Here is a 19628-nt window from a genome sequence, read left to right as displayed (position 1 = left end):
TATTGATTTTATGTATTCTAAAATAAAGAGTTATTTTTCAATCACCTTGTATAAAATAATTATTGATTTTATGTATTCTGAAATAAAGAGTTATTTTTCAATCACCTTGTATAAAATAATTATTGATTTTATGTATTCTAAAATAAAGAGTTATTTTTCAATCACCTTGTATAAAATAATTAACTGATCAATGAGTGAGGAGAAAATTTATGTTCTGCACTTTATTAACTCAACGTTTATAGGGAAAGAAGTATTTTAATGGAACACGTGCCTATTAAGTATCTTATATAGAAATCAAGTTTAAGCCAAGGAATAGCCCATTCATTTATTTTTTTAATCTTTTTTTTTACACGGTGGTTACCACTTATCAAGGCCCGGAAGCCACTCAGGGATGAGGGTTATTGCAAGTACAGTACGTTAGTGTGGAGGTTTAATGGAGTGTTTACTTAAGGGGGCGGTTCATCAGGAATTTGTTCACGTTGGACTTGAAGACATCCAGGCTGTAGTCAGGTGGGAAGCAGGCAGACGGAACAGAGTTCCACAGGCGTGCACTTCTAAGAATGAAGCTTTGTTCATGGAATCTACGTTTTGATTTAGGCACAGATAAAGAGTGGGGAAAATTTTTGACAGTGGATTCAGCTAGACGGGTGTTTTTCGTGAAAGATTGGTGAGGGGGGACCAGAGATTGGAGTTCAGACGAGCACCTGCCATGGAAATAACGATAAAACAAAGATAGGCTCGCAACGTCTCTTCTGTGGGAGAGAGGTTGCAGGGAAGAGAAAAGGGCATCCCCCACTAAGCCACAGAGTCTATTTTGTACTCTGTCAAGGCAGGATAGGCTGTTTTTAGCAGCTCCTGCCCAGATGTGGCAGCAGTATTCCATCCTTGGACGTACTTTGCTTTTATATAGATAGAGAATTGCATCAGTAGTAGTGATGTCTTCCTATTGAAGTAAAATGAAAAAAAAAAGGAGAGAAAGTATCAGTTTGTGCACTCATTCTTTTTGTGGACTATTATGCGAGTGTTTTTACACCACGTTTCGAACGACTCATCCTCTGGCCTTCTTCAGATGATTAACCGCAACAAGATAGGAATGTTGAGTCTTGTAATTATATCCCCAGTAATTACTGCTTTCCATAGTTTTTTTTTTTTTTTTTTTTTTTTTTGTCTCACCACGTTCTGGACAACTTATCCTCTGGCTTGATTGAGTAGGATTAAAACTACTATCTTGAAAGAATTCTCACCTGAAACCTTAGAAACTCAACGCCTTTATCCATTGCACCATGGGGGGGGCGAGGATTCGGAAAATTTTTTAAAATATATAAAAAAAGAAATAAATAAATATAAGTGTCGGTTTGTTATCTATTTAATTCTAAATGTCGATATTATCTAATTCCTTGCTATGTAGTTGGACGCAAGATCAGGCGTGAGTCTGAGAAACCAGCGCACTGGGTTAAGCACTCTTACCAACAAAATATACCTGTGTAGCCCCGTCGACATTCCCTTGTTGGGTCGCCTCATACAATTAGCTATAAAGTAACTCCTGAGATTGTAGTCCTCCTAGTACTGAACAGAAGAGCACACTCAGCCCGGCAGATATCAAGACAATGTCACATTTGTATCACAATTTTATGCTAAACTCTAAATAAATACGTAAAATAATGTTACAACTTTTTCATTTTTTAGATGAGGATTGATTAGTCATATTATTTTGATTCTTCGGACTACTATTCTCATCTTGGATGTTATTTTCACAATATTTCGCTCGATATAAACCCCGGTTTTGTTTTAGCGTATCTTGTTGAACTCGGAAATCTTTTTGTTGAAATCGGAAATCTTTTTGTTGAACTCGGGAATCTGCATGGAACATCGAAATTTCGAACGTAACCCTTCATTTAACTTAGCATGCTCTTGTCCCATCGTCTATTACTGGGTAGAAGGTTTATGTAAGTTGCAATTATATTTTTAGACGAACTGTATAACTCGTGGCATAGTGGATAGAGTACTTTGTTAAATTCAGTTGTAAGTTACACTCTTTTGGAGTTTGAAGGTTCAATCTTCATTGGAAGCATGTGCTCGGCTGAGCTCCAATCTATGGTCTGCCCTCGCCAAACTTTTACAAGAAACACCCGTCTAGCAGAAAACACTATCAATAATTTCCCCCACTCTTTATCTGTGCCTAAACCTAAACGTAGATTCCATGAGCAAAGCTTCTTTCTTAGAACTGCACGCCTATGGAATTGTTTCCCGTTTTCCTGCTTTCCAGCTGACTACAATATGGTTGTCTTCAAGTCTAACGTAAACAAGTTTTTGATGAGCCGTTCCGTATAAGTTAACAAATCTACCGAATTTTCATTACTAACGATTACTATATTGTCCAATTTCTATTGTACAGTTTTTTACCCTTATCCTCGAGTGGTCGCTTGGCCTTGATAAGTGGTGATGCCTATGTAAAAAAAGCGAATTAGTTCGTACCCAGTCATAGCTGACGGAACGAGAGCGTGCTACCTCTGTAGATTAAATTAAGCTTCCGTGCAAATTCCCCGAGTTCGACAGATGCGCCTAAAGAAGGTCGAAGGTTACATCGGCCGCAACGTTGTGAAAATAACACTCAAAGGTAGCCCGAAGGATCCAAATAATATGAATTTTTTTTTCTACTGTACACTGTTTAACCCTTATCCTTGAGTGGCCTCTTGGCCTTGATAAGTGGTGATACCTTTGTAAAAAAGAAAAAACTATTTTCTTTAATTAACCGTGAAATTTCATTACTGTGAAATTTCATTACTGTGAACAAAAAAGAAAAAGGTTAACTCACCATTGCTGTGTACGTGGTGGCTATCATGCTGATCATAATGATTGTTGCCCATTCAGGTATGTGAGTCACTGAATGGGAAAGAAATATTTCATTTTATTTCAAATGCAAAAATTTACATTCAAAGCGAACCATTTAAAAAAAGCAGTAAGTAAAAAATTGTAATAATGCGAGATCTTAGAGAAATCTGGTCCATATGTTCTGTTAATATACCAACGAATTCGGTGATGGTGAATGATTCCTTTGTTTGACAAAAAGATTCCCGAGTTCAATAAAATACACTTAAAGAAAGTCAGAGGTTACATCGATGAAATCGCTGTGAAAATAGCATTGAAGATGAGAAGAGAATTGTCAAGAATCGAAACAATACGATTACATAATCTCATTTAATTTTGTTTTAAACTAATGAAAGTACAGATAATTCTGGCATTATATATTAATTCTTATTTGTTTTCGTATTCCTTGAGATAAGGTTTCATAATATGTGTATTAATTTATTTTTTGGGATTTGTATTACAATACACATAGATTCGAAAAAGTTGTCAAAAAAACAAACAAAAAATTAAAAATGGCGACAGGCTCTCTCTTGAACACGGTAAGTTTGGGAAAATGAGTTAAAAATAAAAATATATACAAAATACTAAAAAATACTATGTTACTGTGACATAGGCTGACATATTCGGTGGGTTTCTAACAGTATTTTATATAGTTTCTTATTTTTAACTCATTTTCCCAAACTTACCGTGTTCAAGAGACAGTCTGGCGCCATTTAAAATTTTCCAATACATGTGTAAACACTGTATGTTTTTTTCGAGCTAGATAAACATGTTACATTAAATAAAAACACTAAAACATATCCAGTTAAGTAGAAAAGTAACTTATCTTGCCTTTGATACCATTTCTTTGTTATATATTTGTTTTTGACAACTTTTTCGAATCTATATATATAACTTGAGTTCCTTCAGCTATAATCGAGACCAAAACAAAATCTTATGAAGAATTCTAGGTAAAAATAATAAATAGGTTTTTAATTTCAAAAATAGATGACTTCAGTGCCATCAGTTATAATCGAAACCAAAACTTATGAAGAATTTTTGGTAAAAATTATTACAAGAAATGTAAGGCCATAACAATTAAACGACAGTCCCTCTAAAGAAAAAAGATGTAAGCGTGGCACACAAAATAACACACCCGCTATAGTATTAATATATGGATACTTTTCACAAATGGTTACAATTGCTGTACAATTCCATGGCATTTACCTCGTTAAACTTGGATATCTTCAAGTCCAACATAAACAAATTCTTGATGAACCGCCCCCTTGAGTAAGACACTTTATCAAATCTCCAATACTAACGATTACTACGATACTACCCTACTGATTACTGTACACGCAATAACCCTTATCCCCGAGTGGCTTCCGGGCCTTGATAAGTGGCGACCAACATGTAAAAAAAAACACGCATAATGCACTGGTCGCATCTTGATTCTATCTTGTTGTTATGTTTGCAAACAACGTATAAGGCAATGCAAATGAAGACTCAACAAACAAAGGTAGATCAATAAGAAATGTATTAGGAAAAGTATTTTTACAGTATATTTACATAATGGTTGTCAGGTAAGAGAGTCTTGGCTGGAGAACATATCTGCTCTCGGCTCGGCCTTCGGTGGCTTCTGGTTAACACACACTCAGACTAACCGAGTCTTGTTATTTATGTGTAATATTATCCACATATGTAAATGAGTGGGTGCCACCACAACACTTGTGTTAAATGTTCAACGTGAAATTTAATAAGCGTTTACCTACAAGGTGTGCAACCCTTCTTTCCAGTTCAGCTACTTAAAAGAAAGAGAAAGAAAAATGTTTGTCCTATTGAAGAGACGAAATTAGAAGTTCGATCGTGCGCAGTCGCACACACGTTACTTGTCGAATGGCGTACAGAAACTAAATTACGTGACTTACCAACGCCAAAGTTTGGAGAATGTTTCGTTAGACAGACGAAATAACACACTCAAGTAATGGCTGAGAAAGTAATTGTAGAGGAAGATTAACAAAGACTGACGATTGATAGACTGAAACCATTGCGTTTCTTAGCCCGATAAGGTAATAGGTATTGGAGCAAGACATTCACAGCAAGAACTCGTCTCTCCTTATGGCAAAAACATAAAGAAAAACATGAATAAAGTTTATTTCCTAAAACATTCCAAGATATCACGAGTCAACTTCCCAAGCGACTCCAACATGGTTGTCTTCAAGCCTAATGTTAATAAGTTCTCTAAGCAATCATCTGCCCATTCCAACCATTGTTTCAAATCCTCTCGTGATAGTGTTCATCATTCGACTAACAATCTTTTTAACCCTAACCTTCGAATTGGTCTCAGATCTTGACCGTGGCATATCCTAAGTTTATTTCTGCAAACATCCCCTTTGTTGAATACATTACCACTGGACTGCTTCCCTACAGATTATGTTCTATCTTCAAATCCTACACCAATAAATAGAAGTTATGTTAACTAGTATAAATTTCGGCGAGGGTTGCATTAGAACATGTCAGGATAACCTAACAGCGAACGGAAATAAACCCACCAGCAACTAGCGTGATTGAAGTGGGGGAAATCAAGAGTTAGTTTCTTAGAGAGAACGAGCTAGAAATGCAGGTGTCGAATGATAGTACATGAAAATGACGTCATGTGTTCGGGAGAGAGAAGAGAGATTCTATCCAGTCGGAGACGGAAAGTGACGAATGCGATATGTGTCTGAAAATGTAGAAAGAAATTTCGGTGAAACGTAAAATATTCTTCTGTAAAAAATCCTTTTTTTTATCTGAAAGAAAAAAGGACTATTTTTAGGATCTGATTTTTTTCCATTTTCGATACTTATCGGATGAATTTCCGTACAAAACATATCTAAGAACACTGCCAGACATGTAAATTACCATTCGTGTAACATTTGCAAAAGATAGGCTTAGACGATTTAGAACCTGCAGGAACTCTCTCTCTCTCTCTCTCTCTCTCTCTCTCTCTCTCTCTCTCTCTCTCTCCCACACACACACAGACACACAGTGACTTTTATATAATAGTAGATATTGTTGCCGGACTTCTTCGATGGGGAACACACTTTCTTAAGTCGGCTGACGAGGACTTATAATCTTGACTGACCACCTGTCCGAAACATTAGCGATCATGTAAATATGTTGCATATATATATATATATATATATATATATATATATATATATATATATATATATATATATATATATATAATTCTTTTAACTTTCTTGAAGTTTTACATTTGGATTTTACCGTCACTGGATTTTTTATCTTCCACCAGACTATCCATTCATGTGTAATCACCTTTTTCTTCATCATATTCCCTCTGCTTAACTTATTTTGTTTTCAAGTAAGATCTTTGACTTACTTGTTGTTTCATCAAATACTTCTGCATGCAAAATCCGATCCTGCATTTTGCTAATTCCTACCCCCTGATGAGAAGGAAAGTATTTCTTCGAAACTCCGCGGATTAAGGACTATCCATTTATCTAATGTTTCCTTTTCAGATTAAATATGTTTTTAACTCATTTCAAAGTGTTTTTTAACATATTTTATTAACTGTTTGCTCATATATATATATATATATATATATATATATATATATATATATAGTAAGTTATAAAATTTTATAACTTACTACCTACGTATTGAGCACTGTTGAAGTAAATACTTAAAGTTTACGCATAAATTTATACTTTCGTATATTAATTTATGTGATTAAATTAAGCAATCATAATTATATATATATATATATATATATATATATATATATATATATATATATATATATATATAAGCGAGATAAGACACTGATAGATTTCAGATGAAAAATCCTGATAGATATTACTTGAAGTAATACTTTCAAGAGAATCCTAACCACGAAATTTTATATATAGGTAAATCATAAACTTGAAACTTTACTCAGTTTGTATATACAAGTCGTAATGGATTTAAAAATATATCTCAATATATGAGCTGTGATACAGCGAAACTGAACTGTATGTGGATGACTATAATGCTCCTTATATTGAGTTGAGCATATTGGGAAGTGATACACGAACTACCATTAGCGTATTATGCTATGCTCTTTGTATAAACAAATCGAGCTTAGGTATTTCGGACGATGTCTAAACATCGTCAATTCACTGCCCGCACAGCAGCAGCCAATAAGCGTAATGGTTAGAAACGTAGACTGTCCTACGGGCGATCAGGTTTCAATCCTGGCTTGAGGTAGTTGCCTGTCTAGCCGCACTGATGAGAGGTGATACAGCGAAACAGTGCTGTATTTTCAAAGTCTTTAGTCCAAATTACCTAAATCTAAAATTTCAAGTTTTTAGACACAAAATTGGCAAAGAAATTTGGTAGAATCTGCAAATGTCTACTCTTTCAACTTTGACCTTTTGGCAGCTAAATTTTCGCCCCAAAACTGATTATAATGCTTGCCGTATGTGTCAATACCCGTTATGTATTAATTTCAAATGTTTAGATCATAAATTGGCTGAGTAGTTTGCTAGATACCGTAAAGATCAAATTTTTTGAAGTTCGACTCCTTGGCAGCTCAAATTTTTGGCCCAAATCGATTAAAAAGTTTGCCCTATCTCTCAAGACACTTTATGTAAAATCTCAAATGTTTAGACCAGAAAATGGCTGAGTAATTTGGTAGAGACCGGAGAGGTCAACTTTCTTGTAACTTTGACCCCATTTTTGATCCCTTAACATTTATTTTTTGGAGCTCAAATAAAATTAAAAAGTTTGATCGATGTCCAAGTAACCTACATTTAAATTGGCGGAGGAACTTAGTAGAGTTTTCAAAGGTTAAAATCGTTGAACTTTGACCCCTTGGCAGTCAAATATCTGTCCGAAAACCGATTAAAAAGATTTTCCCAAATCTTATATCAAATCTTGAGTCTCTAGACTGAAAGAGAAAGTTATTTGGTAGGGAAATTTACTCAGACACACAGAGACATTTTCACTTTTATAGTTATATATATATATATATATATGAATATATATGTGTGTGTATGTATGTGTGTGTTTGTATGCGTGTGTGTGTGTGTGTATGTGTGTGTATGCGTAGGGGCGTGGCTCAGAGGCAAAAGAAAGAGGGTAAAGAGTTGCATGTTTAGGTTTTGATTCTAGCTAATGGCATTCAAGTCACACACACACACACACACACACACACACATATCATAAGCCTGAAGAATCCTAGAGTGGATGAAACGTGGAATATTCAGTGTAGCTTAATCTCTATATATATTTTATAAATTACTATATATATATATATATATATATATATATATATATATATATATATATATATAAAATATATGTATTACGTCTTTTTTTTTTCATTTTTCTTAAACTTTTTTCTTCTAGGGGATTGGACATCCAACCAGATGTCTAACATTTACCCCTATTTTAGTGAGTCCAACCAAGAGATCTTTTCAGGATTCTAGCCGTCCCTTTCAGTGCAATCGTTTGTATTTCACTTGCACTTGGTTCACCGGGTATGCTTGCTATGTACTTTTTAAAGTTCTTTTTTCATAAGCCCAGTTGCTCCTATGATGACTGGTATAATTGAAACGTCTTTTAATTTCCAATTTCGTTTCATATCATACATAAGTCCTTGATACTTTGTTATCTTTTCCCTCTCAACTCTGTTAAGCCCTGTATCATTGGGTACACTGACCTCTATTACGGTCGCTTTTTTGTTTGCTCTGTCCCAAATCACTATATCTGGTTTAACAGCTGCGTTTTCTAGATATGTAGCAGTAGGGATTATGTAGTCATAGTGAATAGTGTAGTTGTCATTCCCAACTGTTTGTTCGAGTATATGTTCCCAGGATTTTTTACTACACTGAATGTTGAGTTTCTTACATATCTTCCAGTGAAGGTATTTGCAAACTCCGTTATGGCGATCTGTATAATAACCATCTCCAAGTAGGACTTTGCAACCAGAAATCAGGTGGCCCACACTCTCAACCTCAGTGCTACAGAACCTGCATTTATTATTGTTGCTTAGACCACACATCTTTTTGAAGGCGTTTGTCATGAGGCTCTGGTCTTGTGCAGCCAATATCAACCTCTCTTGGTCGTAATGGAGGGATCCTGTTTTGAGCCAGTCCAGGGAACCATCCCTATCAATATATTCTTGGGATAGTTCAGTCGGTAGGTATTTTGCCCGTTTATGGTTGGTCCATTCTTCTGTTTTAACACTATGGAACTGGCTAGTGTATTTTTTCCGACTTTTCTGGGTTATGTCAGTGGCAGGCTTGTTTGGGTTCTCAGTATCATTTGTAAGGCAATCTTTTCCAAAATGAGTGGCAAGTAGTGTTATAGATGTTGTACTACTTGCTCGATTCTGATAATGGTCTTTAATTTTCATAAGCTTGAGGTTACAGGAACTTATTATGTACTGACCTATGCTGACGATTGTGGCTCTGTGTTGATGATTGACTTCCGAGAGTCCCATACCTCCTTCTCGCCTGGGTAGGTACAAACAAGGCATGCACTGATTTCGATAAATAACTCGGTACAAGGTTAACATTTTCCTTGTCTTTGTGTCAAGCCAATTTATGTCTTTTTGAGGCCAGTCAATAATGCCAAAACTATATGTTAGTACTGGCATGGCAAGTTGGTTAATTGCCGTAACTTTGTTCTTGTTTGTGATTTCAGTTTTGCAGATTTTTCTTACCCGGCGTAGATATTCTTGGCTTAGTTTCTCTCTCATCTTTGAATGCTGGATGGACTCATTTTCATCAATGCCGAGGTATTTGTATGTTTCCTGTTCATCCAGTTCTCTGATTACACTATTTTCATCGTGCTGTATATTTTCAGTAGATATCTTCTTGCCAGCTTTCAGAGTACACATAGCACACTTATCCAGCCCGAGCTTCATTTTGATGTCATTAGAAAAAGTGTGGACAATTTTCAGTAGATTATCTAAATCCTTATCCGAGCTAGCATACAGCTTAAGATCATCCATGAAAAATAAATGGTTTATTAACTTGGAGGATTCTCTTTGGCAGCTGTAGCTTAGATTATAAGCACCTTGGCAGTTCTTTAGAAGCTTACTTAGAGGATCAATTGCCAAGCAAAATAGTAGAGGAGATAAACTGTCTCCTTGGAAGATTCCTTTTTTTATTCTTATATTTGGGATGGATATCCTTCCCCCGTTATGGTTTAAGGTAATGGATGTTTGCCACTCCTTCATTTGGGCAGCTAAAATTTCTCGTATGGTCGGGTGGATCTTGTATAATTCGAGGCATTTTAGTATCCACGAATGGGGTACACTATCAAATACTTTCTGATAATCTATCCATGCCATATTTAGATTTCTTTTTCTTTTCCTGCAATCTTCCAAAATGGTCTTATTAATGAGCAATTGATCTTTGGTGCCCAGGCAGTTTTTCCTACATCCTGTTTCTTCCTCCTCAAGATAATCACCGGATGAAAGGTGTTCATATATGCTGTCAGCTATTAATCCAGTGAACAGCTTGTAAGTCGTGGTTAGGCAGCATATTGGGCGATATTTGCTAGGGTTTTTGGTTTCTGTGCTTTTAACTATTAAGCTTGTATCGCCTTTTAATAGCCATGATGGTGTCGCTTCATAAGCTTTCAACATTCTGGTGAAACATCTGCTATAATGATATATATGTATTATAGTTTAGACCTCACTATTATATATTAAGTTCAATATAATAATCGATAGAGAATTGTCTCTATAATAATAAATACGTAATCTGCATGAATTAAAATATCATATTTAAGCGTATCTTACGATGGGGCAACGTCTGGAGGCCTGCTAGTACAAATGAAAGTGCTGTGGCCTTACTGTAAAATAATACAGATTCTGTAGCACGGTAGGGGAGTATGGAGATAACTTTCTTTAAGTGCAAAAAAATAACATAGTATAACACCAAACAATTCTTCGGACTACTGTTCTCATCTTGAGTGTTATTTGCACAAGGTTTTGGCCGATGTAATCTTCGACCTTCTTCAGGTGTATCTTGTCAAACTTGGGAATCTTTCTGTCGAACTCGAAAATCTCTGCGGAATTTCGAATGGAGCATTTTATTTAATCCACATGAGCAACATGCTCTCATTCCGTCAATCATAAATGGATAGAAGTCCTAAGTAAATCGCAGTTGTATTTTGAATATCGCTCGCACTAAGGATCGAACCTCCGATCTTTAGACTGTCACTTTTACAACTCTATTTTACCAAGTACTCTATCCACTACGCTATGGGAGGTCGACACCTGAAAAGGTTCAGAGGTTATATGGACTGAAGGGTTGTGAAAATAGCACTCGAGATGAGAACAGTAGTCCGAAGAAGCCAAAAAGTACGACTAAATCAATCCTCATCTAAAAAAAAAAAAAAGAAAACGTAACCCAACAATTGCTGCATCGACAATTTATTAATAGTTTGGTGGTGTACGTACGAAGCACTAGGTGTGTCAGAAACTTCGTGAAAAGTATTGAATAATTCGACACCCTGTCTTTCCAAGTTTATAACTACTCGAAAAATGTCATTCAAACCCTAATTTTTTTTTCAATTAAAGGAACAAGGACAACGGTTTCATTTTAAAAAAAACGTGGTTTAAAAAAAAAGGTTTTAAACTTCGGACTTTACAGGTAAATATCTAAAAAAACATTTTTTTTTTGTTTTAAATTTTAATATATTATTTATTGATCTTTTATCTTCAATTTGTGATATATAAAACTTTGGTGAGTAAATTAATTATTTACTTTTTAATAGACATTTTAAAATGGGGGCGTGAATTAAAAAAAAACGTTTGTCTAAAATATTATATTCGGTTTATCGGAAAGAGCATAAAATTTCACATTGACTCTGAAAATATCGTAAAATAGAATCAATAGAAAAATTTTGATAGATTTTTAACGTTTAAAAATTGAAAAATATTGGACTCGTAAAATTCAATTAATTTTATTACTGTTTTTTTTTTTAATAAAAAAAGTAATATTTCTATTACTTTTTATACAACTTTAATAGATTATTTTGGAAGTATAATCCATAAAGAAAATAAACAACCCACTTTTAAAAGAGAAATTACAAGTGTTTTATATTTTATTCGCAGTTTCGTGTTTGGGGTGTCAAAAATTCCTACAAAAATTCTGATACACCTAACGAAGGACTACATGTATCTGCATGAATGGTCAGTAAATTTTTCCGTTCCGTTTCTCTCTCTCTCTCTCTCTCTCTCTCTCTCTCTCTCTCTCTCTCTCTCTCTCTCTCTCTCTCTCTCTCTCTCTCTCATCATTATTATTATTATCACTAGCTGTACCCGGCCACACGTTGCTGTGGCTCAGTTTGTTAAAAGTGAACACATTACTCAAGAAAAATTGCATTGTGTTCGTTTATTTACTTTTATTATTTTTTGCAATTTTTTATCAATAAAAGTTGTTGTTTTTTCCGCCAAAAAAAAATAGTTTTTTACCACAAAATGTTAGGTGAAAGTTTTTTGGAGTTTTTTTTTTCAGGAAAACTTACACTTTTTCTTTTAAACGTTTCTTTTTTAAAACGGATTTTTTATTATAAAAAGAACAGATGAATGCTTTATATGAACATTGTAAATAGTTAGGTGAAAGTATAGAAAAGTTGTTTTTTTTCAAGAGACTGTACAAATTATTTTTTCACCAGATGGTAAGAAAAACAGAAAACATGCTTCCATCATTAATTATGCAAAAAAATAAATAAAGTGGACAACTTTCTGCTATTAATGTTTGCTAAAAAATAAATACAGTAAACTTCACTGAAGTGTTAGCATATGCTGCGTCTTAAAGAGTTTTTCATGCTGACAATTAAATAAAATAAACGTCTAAAAATTAGTAAAAATAAGTAAAATCATGAATGACGGCTCTTGGGGGGGCAAGTAAGTAGGAACAACACAATTATTTCTGTAAAATAATTAATATTCGAAAAATTGTAAACAATAACAAAAATACCTGATACCAAATGCAGTAAAATTCAAGTATCTTTTATACGTGCTGAAACTGTGTTTAAGTTATTTTTATTTCATTTCTTTTATTAAAAGTTGTCTTTCCAACAATTAACTGGTTGCATGTCGTTTAATCATTGGGGGACTTCACTCTTGGAAAATTGTATAAAAAATCTATGACTGTAAATTTGGGAGTGCAACTCGAATTTAGGGTTAGTGGTAGATAAGTCATTTGTTGGGTGTGTCAGTAATTTCGTGAAAAATATTTAATAATTCCACCCCGTTTCCAAGTTTATAACTCCTCGAAAAATGTAATTCAAGCCCTAATTGTTTTCAATTAAAGGAGCAAGGACCAAGGTTTCATTTAAAAAAAATAAATTTAAAAAAAACAACGCGGTTTAAAAAAAAAAGTTTTAAACTTCGGACTTTACAGGTAAATTTCTAAAAAACACTACTTTTTTGTCGTTTTAAATTTAAATTTTAATAGACATTTAAAAATGGGAGGCGTTAATTTATTCGGCCCCCCGCCTTTCCAAGCTTATAACTACCCGAAAAATATAATTCAAACCCTCATTTTTTTCAATTAAAGGAGCAAGGACCAAGATTCCATGTAAAAAAAAAAAACAAAAAAACAACGTGTTTAAAAAAAGGGGGGTTTAAACTTCGGACTTTACAGGTAAATTTCTAAAAAAACACTATTATTTTTCGTTTTAAATTTTAATATATTATTTATTGATCTTTTATCTTCAATTTGTGATATATAAAACTTTGGTGAGTAAATTAATTATTTACTTTTTAATAGACATTTCAAAATGGTGGAAGTTGAATTAAAAGAAGACGTTTGTCTAAAATATTATATTCGGTTTATTGAAAAGAGCATAAAATTTCACATTGACTCTGAAAATATCGTAAAATAGAATCAATAGAAAAATTGACGGATTTTTAAAGTTTAAAAATTGAAAAATACTGAACTCGTAAAATTAAATTAATTACATTACTGTTTTTTTTTTAATAAAAAAAATAATATTTTTATTACTTTTTATACAACTTTAATAGTTTATTTTGGAAGTATAATCCATAAAGAAAATAAACCCACTTTTAAAAGAGAAATTACGAGTTTTTCTTTTATATTTTATTCGCAGTTTCGTGTTAGGGGTGTCAAAAATTCATACAAAAATTCTGATACAGCTAGTCATTTAAGCCTCATTACTCCTTAAGCGATAAGCGGACATGTTTATTATTATTTTTTTTTATTATTCAGTGTGTAAAATCCTTTTTGAACAACATATTTGGAAATTAGAAAAATAAAAAATAAAAAAAACTTTGCTTTAGCATGTTAAAATTATTTCGGTTGGTAGATAATTAAATTTTACTGTGTTTGGTATAAGTTTTTTTTGCTGTTGTTTCTTGCTTTCTAGAATTTTTGACTAAGGGGGGTTGCTTAGATCGTATTTTAAACTAAACTACGGAGGTTGGAATTCCCCTCCCCCTAAAATGTACTTGGAAAAATCGATTTTATAGCGAGATTTAAGAATGGTTAGCCGAAAACAAAGGTGAAAAACAAAATAAATAATCAATAAATAATTGTTACCAAAGGCAATATATGCTACTTTTTTTACTTACATGAATGAGTTTATTTTATGTTTTAAAGTATTTTCAAACGCTTTTTTTTAATCTAAAATTGCGGGTGTGTGGGTGCAAAATATCTCCAGATTTTCTAGAATTCCCCGCTAGATTGCAAACGAAATCTCCAGATCTAGCGGGAAAAGCGCTAAATTGGAAACACTGGTCACGTGACGCAAGCGGTGATAAATAATTGTCTATAAATAAAAAAGATGGCCTTTTGGTACAAAGAAAACCACCTATTTATTATAGAAAAATTAAGTATAATGTTATAATTAAAAGGACATGTATAGAAACACGCATGGGTACAGTAAAGATATTATACCAAAATGTCGAAGCAATCATTTATTTAGTTATTTAGACTATTAATTACGAACAAACCAAGAGTTACGTTTTTATATATATATAGTTATCATTATTATTATTATTAGTAGTAGTAGTAGTAGTAGTAGTGCCAATCTCTTATCTTCGGTGACACATAAATAAAGCAGTTTGTACGCGTATGTCACTTACCGATTTGTAAAGCCGTAGAAGGTGTGTAAGAAGCAACGCCGATATAGAGTACCTGTTAAAAAAAAATAATAATAATAATAATAATAATAATAATAATAATAATAATAATAATAATAATATACTCACTAGGAGTTCTCACACAGGCTATCACCAGCGATCACTCACTAACAATGACCGGAAGTGTTTCTTGGAGATGAGTGACAGCAAGTCTCCCCATATTTCCCTGCTCTCCATCTCTCTCGTGGGTGTCTTCACTTTATTTAATTTCTCCCTGTTTGGGGTTTGGGTGACAAAAAGCCTCCCCAATGTCCTAGTCCTCTCCGCACTCTTCTACTGGAGGTCTGGCTAACGCTCTCCTTCCTCTGTCACCCTGAACCTTTGACAACTCTTCCGTGTGGCGCCATTCGATGTAGAATCCACCATTTTTTTTTTCTTTTGTATTTTATGATTTCGGTTTTCTTCCTTTCTTGTGGCCGTGTTCTTTTTGTTTTTGTTTTATAACTATTACAGTTACTGACTACTGTTCGCAGTTTATGTAGGTTGGTTTCCGCATTCTAGGATTTTCCTTATGATTTCAACTCTTCTCATTATTACTATCCGTTTTTTCTTCTTAGCTTCTTCCCACTGATTCCAATTTCTCACATTATTTTCTTCATAGTTTTTCAGGATGATTCCTAGTGTTTCTACGATTGTGTGTGTTAGCTTGACTTTCTTGATGTCCCACGTCCCTTTAAGTTCTCTGACCAGTTCCGTATATTTGCATTGCTTCTCTGTTTCCTTCATATTTACCTTGTGACTGCTGGAACGGCGAAACCTACGATCTGACAGGAGTTTACTTTCTTGTTAATAATAATAATAATAATAATAATAATAACAACAACAACTATTATTATTATTATTTATTTATTTGTTTATTTATTTATTTGTTTGTTTGTTTGTTTGTTTGTTTGTTTGTTTGTTTGTTTGTTTGGGGTTGTTCAATTAATATCACTACCATTACTTGTTTGTGTGACAAATTTACATTGACACATCAGTTTTAGTTGGATCAACAAAGTCAAGTGACGTGGAGCCTGGCCATTAGCAGATGGGTGACCAATTGGGTATATCAAGTGATTCACGTAGCAGGACACAAAAATATCCATAAAAACTACAGCCCTGAAGATGCATTTAGCAATTGATTCCGTATAACCTGCTAATCCGTTTTCTTTTTATGTACCAACAAATCACCGATTATCAAGGCCCCAATGCTACTCGACGATAAATGTTAATGAGCTTGTCTGCAAGTCATTGAAATAACAACTTAAGAATCGGAAGCAAAAATGTATACAATTCACCCAGAATCTGCTAACATTGGATTTGAAAACGACAATGCTATAAATTGCCGCCCTCGAAAAGACGAAATGATTCCATTTCCGTTTGATGAGAACCGTTTTCTTTTATATGTGCACAATCTTGGACAATTCTCGATTGCCTTGCTGACACAAACTAAAACAAGAAAAAATAGCTTTAGCTGGCGGATTTGGGATTGATGATAATATATTTTGTTTTATTACATTTAAGTAAACAAGCCCCAGGTTGTTATCCAAACATGTATTTAAATTAAGGAAAACTGAAATATTTTTTTTTATTTATTAAAAATATATAATTTATATTGAAGGCGTATAGATTGCCTGATGTGATAAATTACGTTGATCAAAACAGTAGTTCTATTTTGCGACCAAATATTATTTAATTTTTTTTTTTTTAATAAATAAAACAATAGCCTGCTCTTTTTGTGGATCACTCTCAACATCCTCGTTAAATTCAATGCTTTTTGTTTTTCTTTTACTTTTAGATATTTTTAACCTGAAATAAATATATATATATATATATATATATATATATATATATATATATATATATATAATAAAAATTGCAATAAGTTTACTAAGGTAATCAAAATGGTAAACTTAAAATATATTATAAATATTAAAGAGTTAATATTTACAAGTAAAATAAACTCAGCCAGATGTAAAAGCTCAATAAAACCGAAAAGGAAATATAGCTTATAATATGAACAAATGATTAATAAAACATGTTAAAAGACATCTTGAAAAAGAGTTAAAAACATATTTAATTTTAAAAAAGGAAACACAAGATAAGTGGATAGTCCTTAATCCGCGGAGTTTCGAAGAAATACTCTCCTTCTCATCAGAGGGCAGGAATTAGCAAAATTCAGGATCGGATTTTGCATATAAAAGTATTTAATGAAACTACAAGTAAGTCACAGATCTTACTTGGTTAAAAAAAAGGGTGAGGTAAGGGGAACAGGAGGCAAAAGAAAGATGATAGAAAGATTTAACATGAATGGATAGTCCGGTGAAGGGTAAAAATCCAAAAATGGTAAAATCCAAAACGGTCGAATTTAAAATTTCAATCCAATGGGTAAATTCCAAATGGTCCAAAATAATCCAAAAGGCAGAGTTCCTTGGAAAAAAGCGCAAATGGAATGAATTCCAAATCATTAAAAGAAAAGCAATGGAGAGAATATTTAAAAACACGTCTGTCAAGGCTGGATGAATCAAAAAAATTCTTTTTTCGTGAACTGCAAAATCGTATTACCCTTTGTATTGATAATGATGAAGGGCATGTGGAAAGTGAAATAAAATTTCAATAAAAGATTAAAAAATATAGATTTACTTCTTTCAAATCCATTTTACAGATTATTTCTATTGCAAATACAAATAAAGTTATAAATTTTTTAAAGTGTACACGAACTTTATGGACACCCTATATATATAAAATAAAATGAATTGGTTTGCTATATATATATATATATATATATATATATATATATATATATATATATATATATATATATATATATATATATATATATAACACTACAATCAAGGTTAATTTTTAACTAAAGTCATTTTTTATTTTCATTGTTGTTATACCGATAGTAAACATCAACAAAATAGATAATAATACAAAAACATAAATGACGCACCTGTTGAATAATTGAAACGACCGAACCGATGACCTCTGCCGCCCAAGAATCAAATCGTAAACCCAAATACTGAAAAAAAAAAAGAAGGATAAGAATAAATAGCATTTGAATCCATATTTTTTGTCACGATTAAAATGTAAAAATAAAAATAGCGGAAATGTAAAAATACTAGCCTGGGTCCCTGGCGTTGCCCGGTTGTTTGGAGGTGTGTGTTAAGCAAAAAAAGAAAAGTGGTAGTAAGCAGGCAAGCTCGAACCCGTACCGCGAAGGGGGAAACCGGAAGTGGCGAACGTCTAAATTAATGCTAGCCAATCAAAAAGAGTGGATGATTTTCGAAAATATCTGCGAAAAAAGCGACCCCTCCTTGTAAAAAAGTGCCCCCAGTTGAGGGTGAACGAATTAATGTTTTTAACCAATTTTTCGATATTTGTCATCCGAAAGTTTTTTAAAATGATATCGGTTTCATCACGTTCCAACGCATCTGTCAAAATGTTTTAGGCAGACATACATACATACATGATTGCAACGTCTTGTCAGACGAGTGCCACTCCCTCAGACACTTGAGCACAAAATTGACTTCCATCGCCACAGGACCATTTTAATAGACAAATGCCTGAGGGAGTATCTACACACAGATGATGTTACAGAGTCTTAGCTCTGTACGACAGCAAAGTCTCTCTCTCTCTCTCGTTTCAAAATGTTGAGATCCAGCAACAAGCAAGAGCAAGATAGCCAGCAACAAGTTAAACTGCATACCAACTTAATGCGGGTACTGGCCTCCCGCTTTATGTTTTTTTTTTAATCAAAGATTTGTTTCTCCTAGAAAGGTTGCCTTCACCACGGCCTTCGGGAGTCCTCTCCACCCCAACACACACATACATACACACAAACACACATGGTGCTAGTTGGCCGTTGACCCCAAAAAAAGGGTTCATTCGCCCTTTGGAAGGTCTTGTTTTTAATCCTTCAGGGAGACTAGCAACCCTCCTCACCAAACAAGTCTGGTGGGGGAACCAGTTTAGTCGCCGGTGACACGGCCATGAGGCAGGTAGTACTGGGTTACATGGTACCAGTAGCATATGACATGACCTCACATACATACATGCATACATACATACATACAAAAAGACAGATGAGATTAATATAATAGACTAGCGTGTGTGCCCGGCGTTGCCGGGATGTTTGGATGTATGTTTAGTAACAAAAAAACGTGGTAGTAGGCAGGCAGGCTCGGACCTGTACCGCGAAGTAGCAAAAGAACATGAAAAAAAACGTGACGCCTTTGCTGTTGCACCCATCACCAAACCGAAAGTGACGTAAACGATTAAGGCCAGACAATCGAAAAGAAGGGATGACTTTCGAAAATATCGGCGAAAAAAGCGACCCCTCCTTGTAGAAAAGTGCTCAGTTGAGGGTGAAGGAATCAATGTTTTTGGCCAATTTTTTTTTATATTTGTCGTCCGAAGGGTCGAACTTCAAAACGATACCGATCTCGTGAAAATCTGTCGCCTCTGTTGAAAGTCTTAGATAGACATACAAATATACATACATGCATACATTTAAACAGACAAGTTAAATTTATATATTAAATTAGCCTAGGTGCCCGGTGTTGCCCGGGTATTTGGAGGTGTGTGTTGAGCAAAAACAAAAAGTGGTAGTAGGCAGGTAGGCTCG

At 33.8% G+C, this 19628-nt stretch overlaps 1 protein-coding gene across 4 annotated transcripts in view; it reads right to left on the bottom strand.

Moving 5' to 3' along the window:
• The window catches only part of LOC145261253 (sodium-coupled monocarboxylate transporter 1-like), a 179360-nt gene that overhangs the window by 86366 nt on the left and 73366 nt on the right, over positions 1-19628 (bottom strand). For 3 of the 4 annotated variants that reach the window (XM_080119647.1, XM_080119649.1, XM_080119648.1), the window contains exons 2-4: positions 17955-18023; positions 14963-15014; positions 2816-2883 (exon numbers count right to left, since the gene is read on the bottom strand). In XM_080119647.1, coding sequence (XP_079975773.1) covers positions 2816-2883; positions 14963-15014; positions 17955-18023 — 189 coding nt within the window. The remainder of the gene's footprint in view (positions 1-2815; positions 2884-14962; positions 15015-17954; positions 18024-19628) is intronic. The other variant, XM_080119650.1, reaches the window with a different exon arrangement.

This window comes from Euprymna scolopes, chromosome 37, assembly GCF_053919585.1.
Source record: "Euprymna scolopes isolate OS-2025 chromosome 37, ASM5391958v1, whole genome shotgun sequence".
NCBI lineage: Eukaryota > Metazoa > Mollusca > Cephalopoda > Sepiida > Sepiolidae > Euprymna > Euprymna scolopes.
Note: the sequence above shows the minus strand (reverse complement) of the source record. Positions and strands in the feature narration are given on the sequence as shown.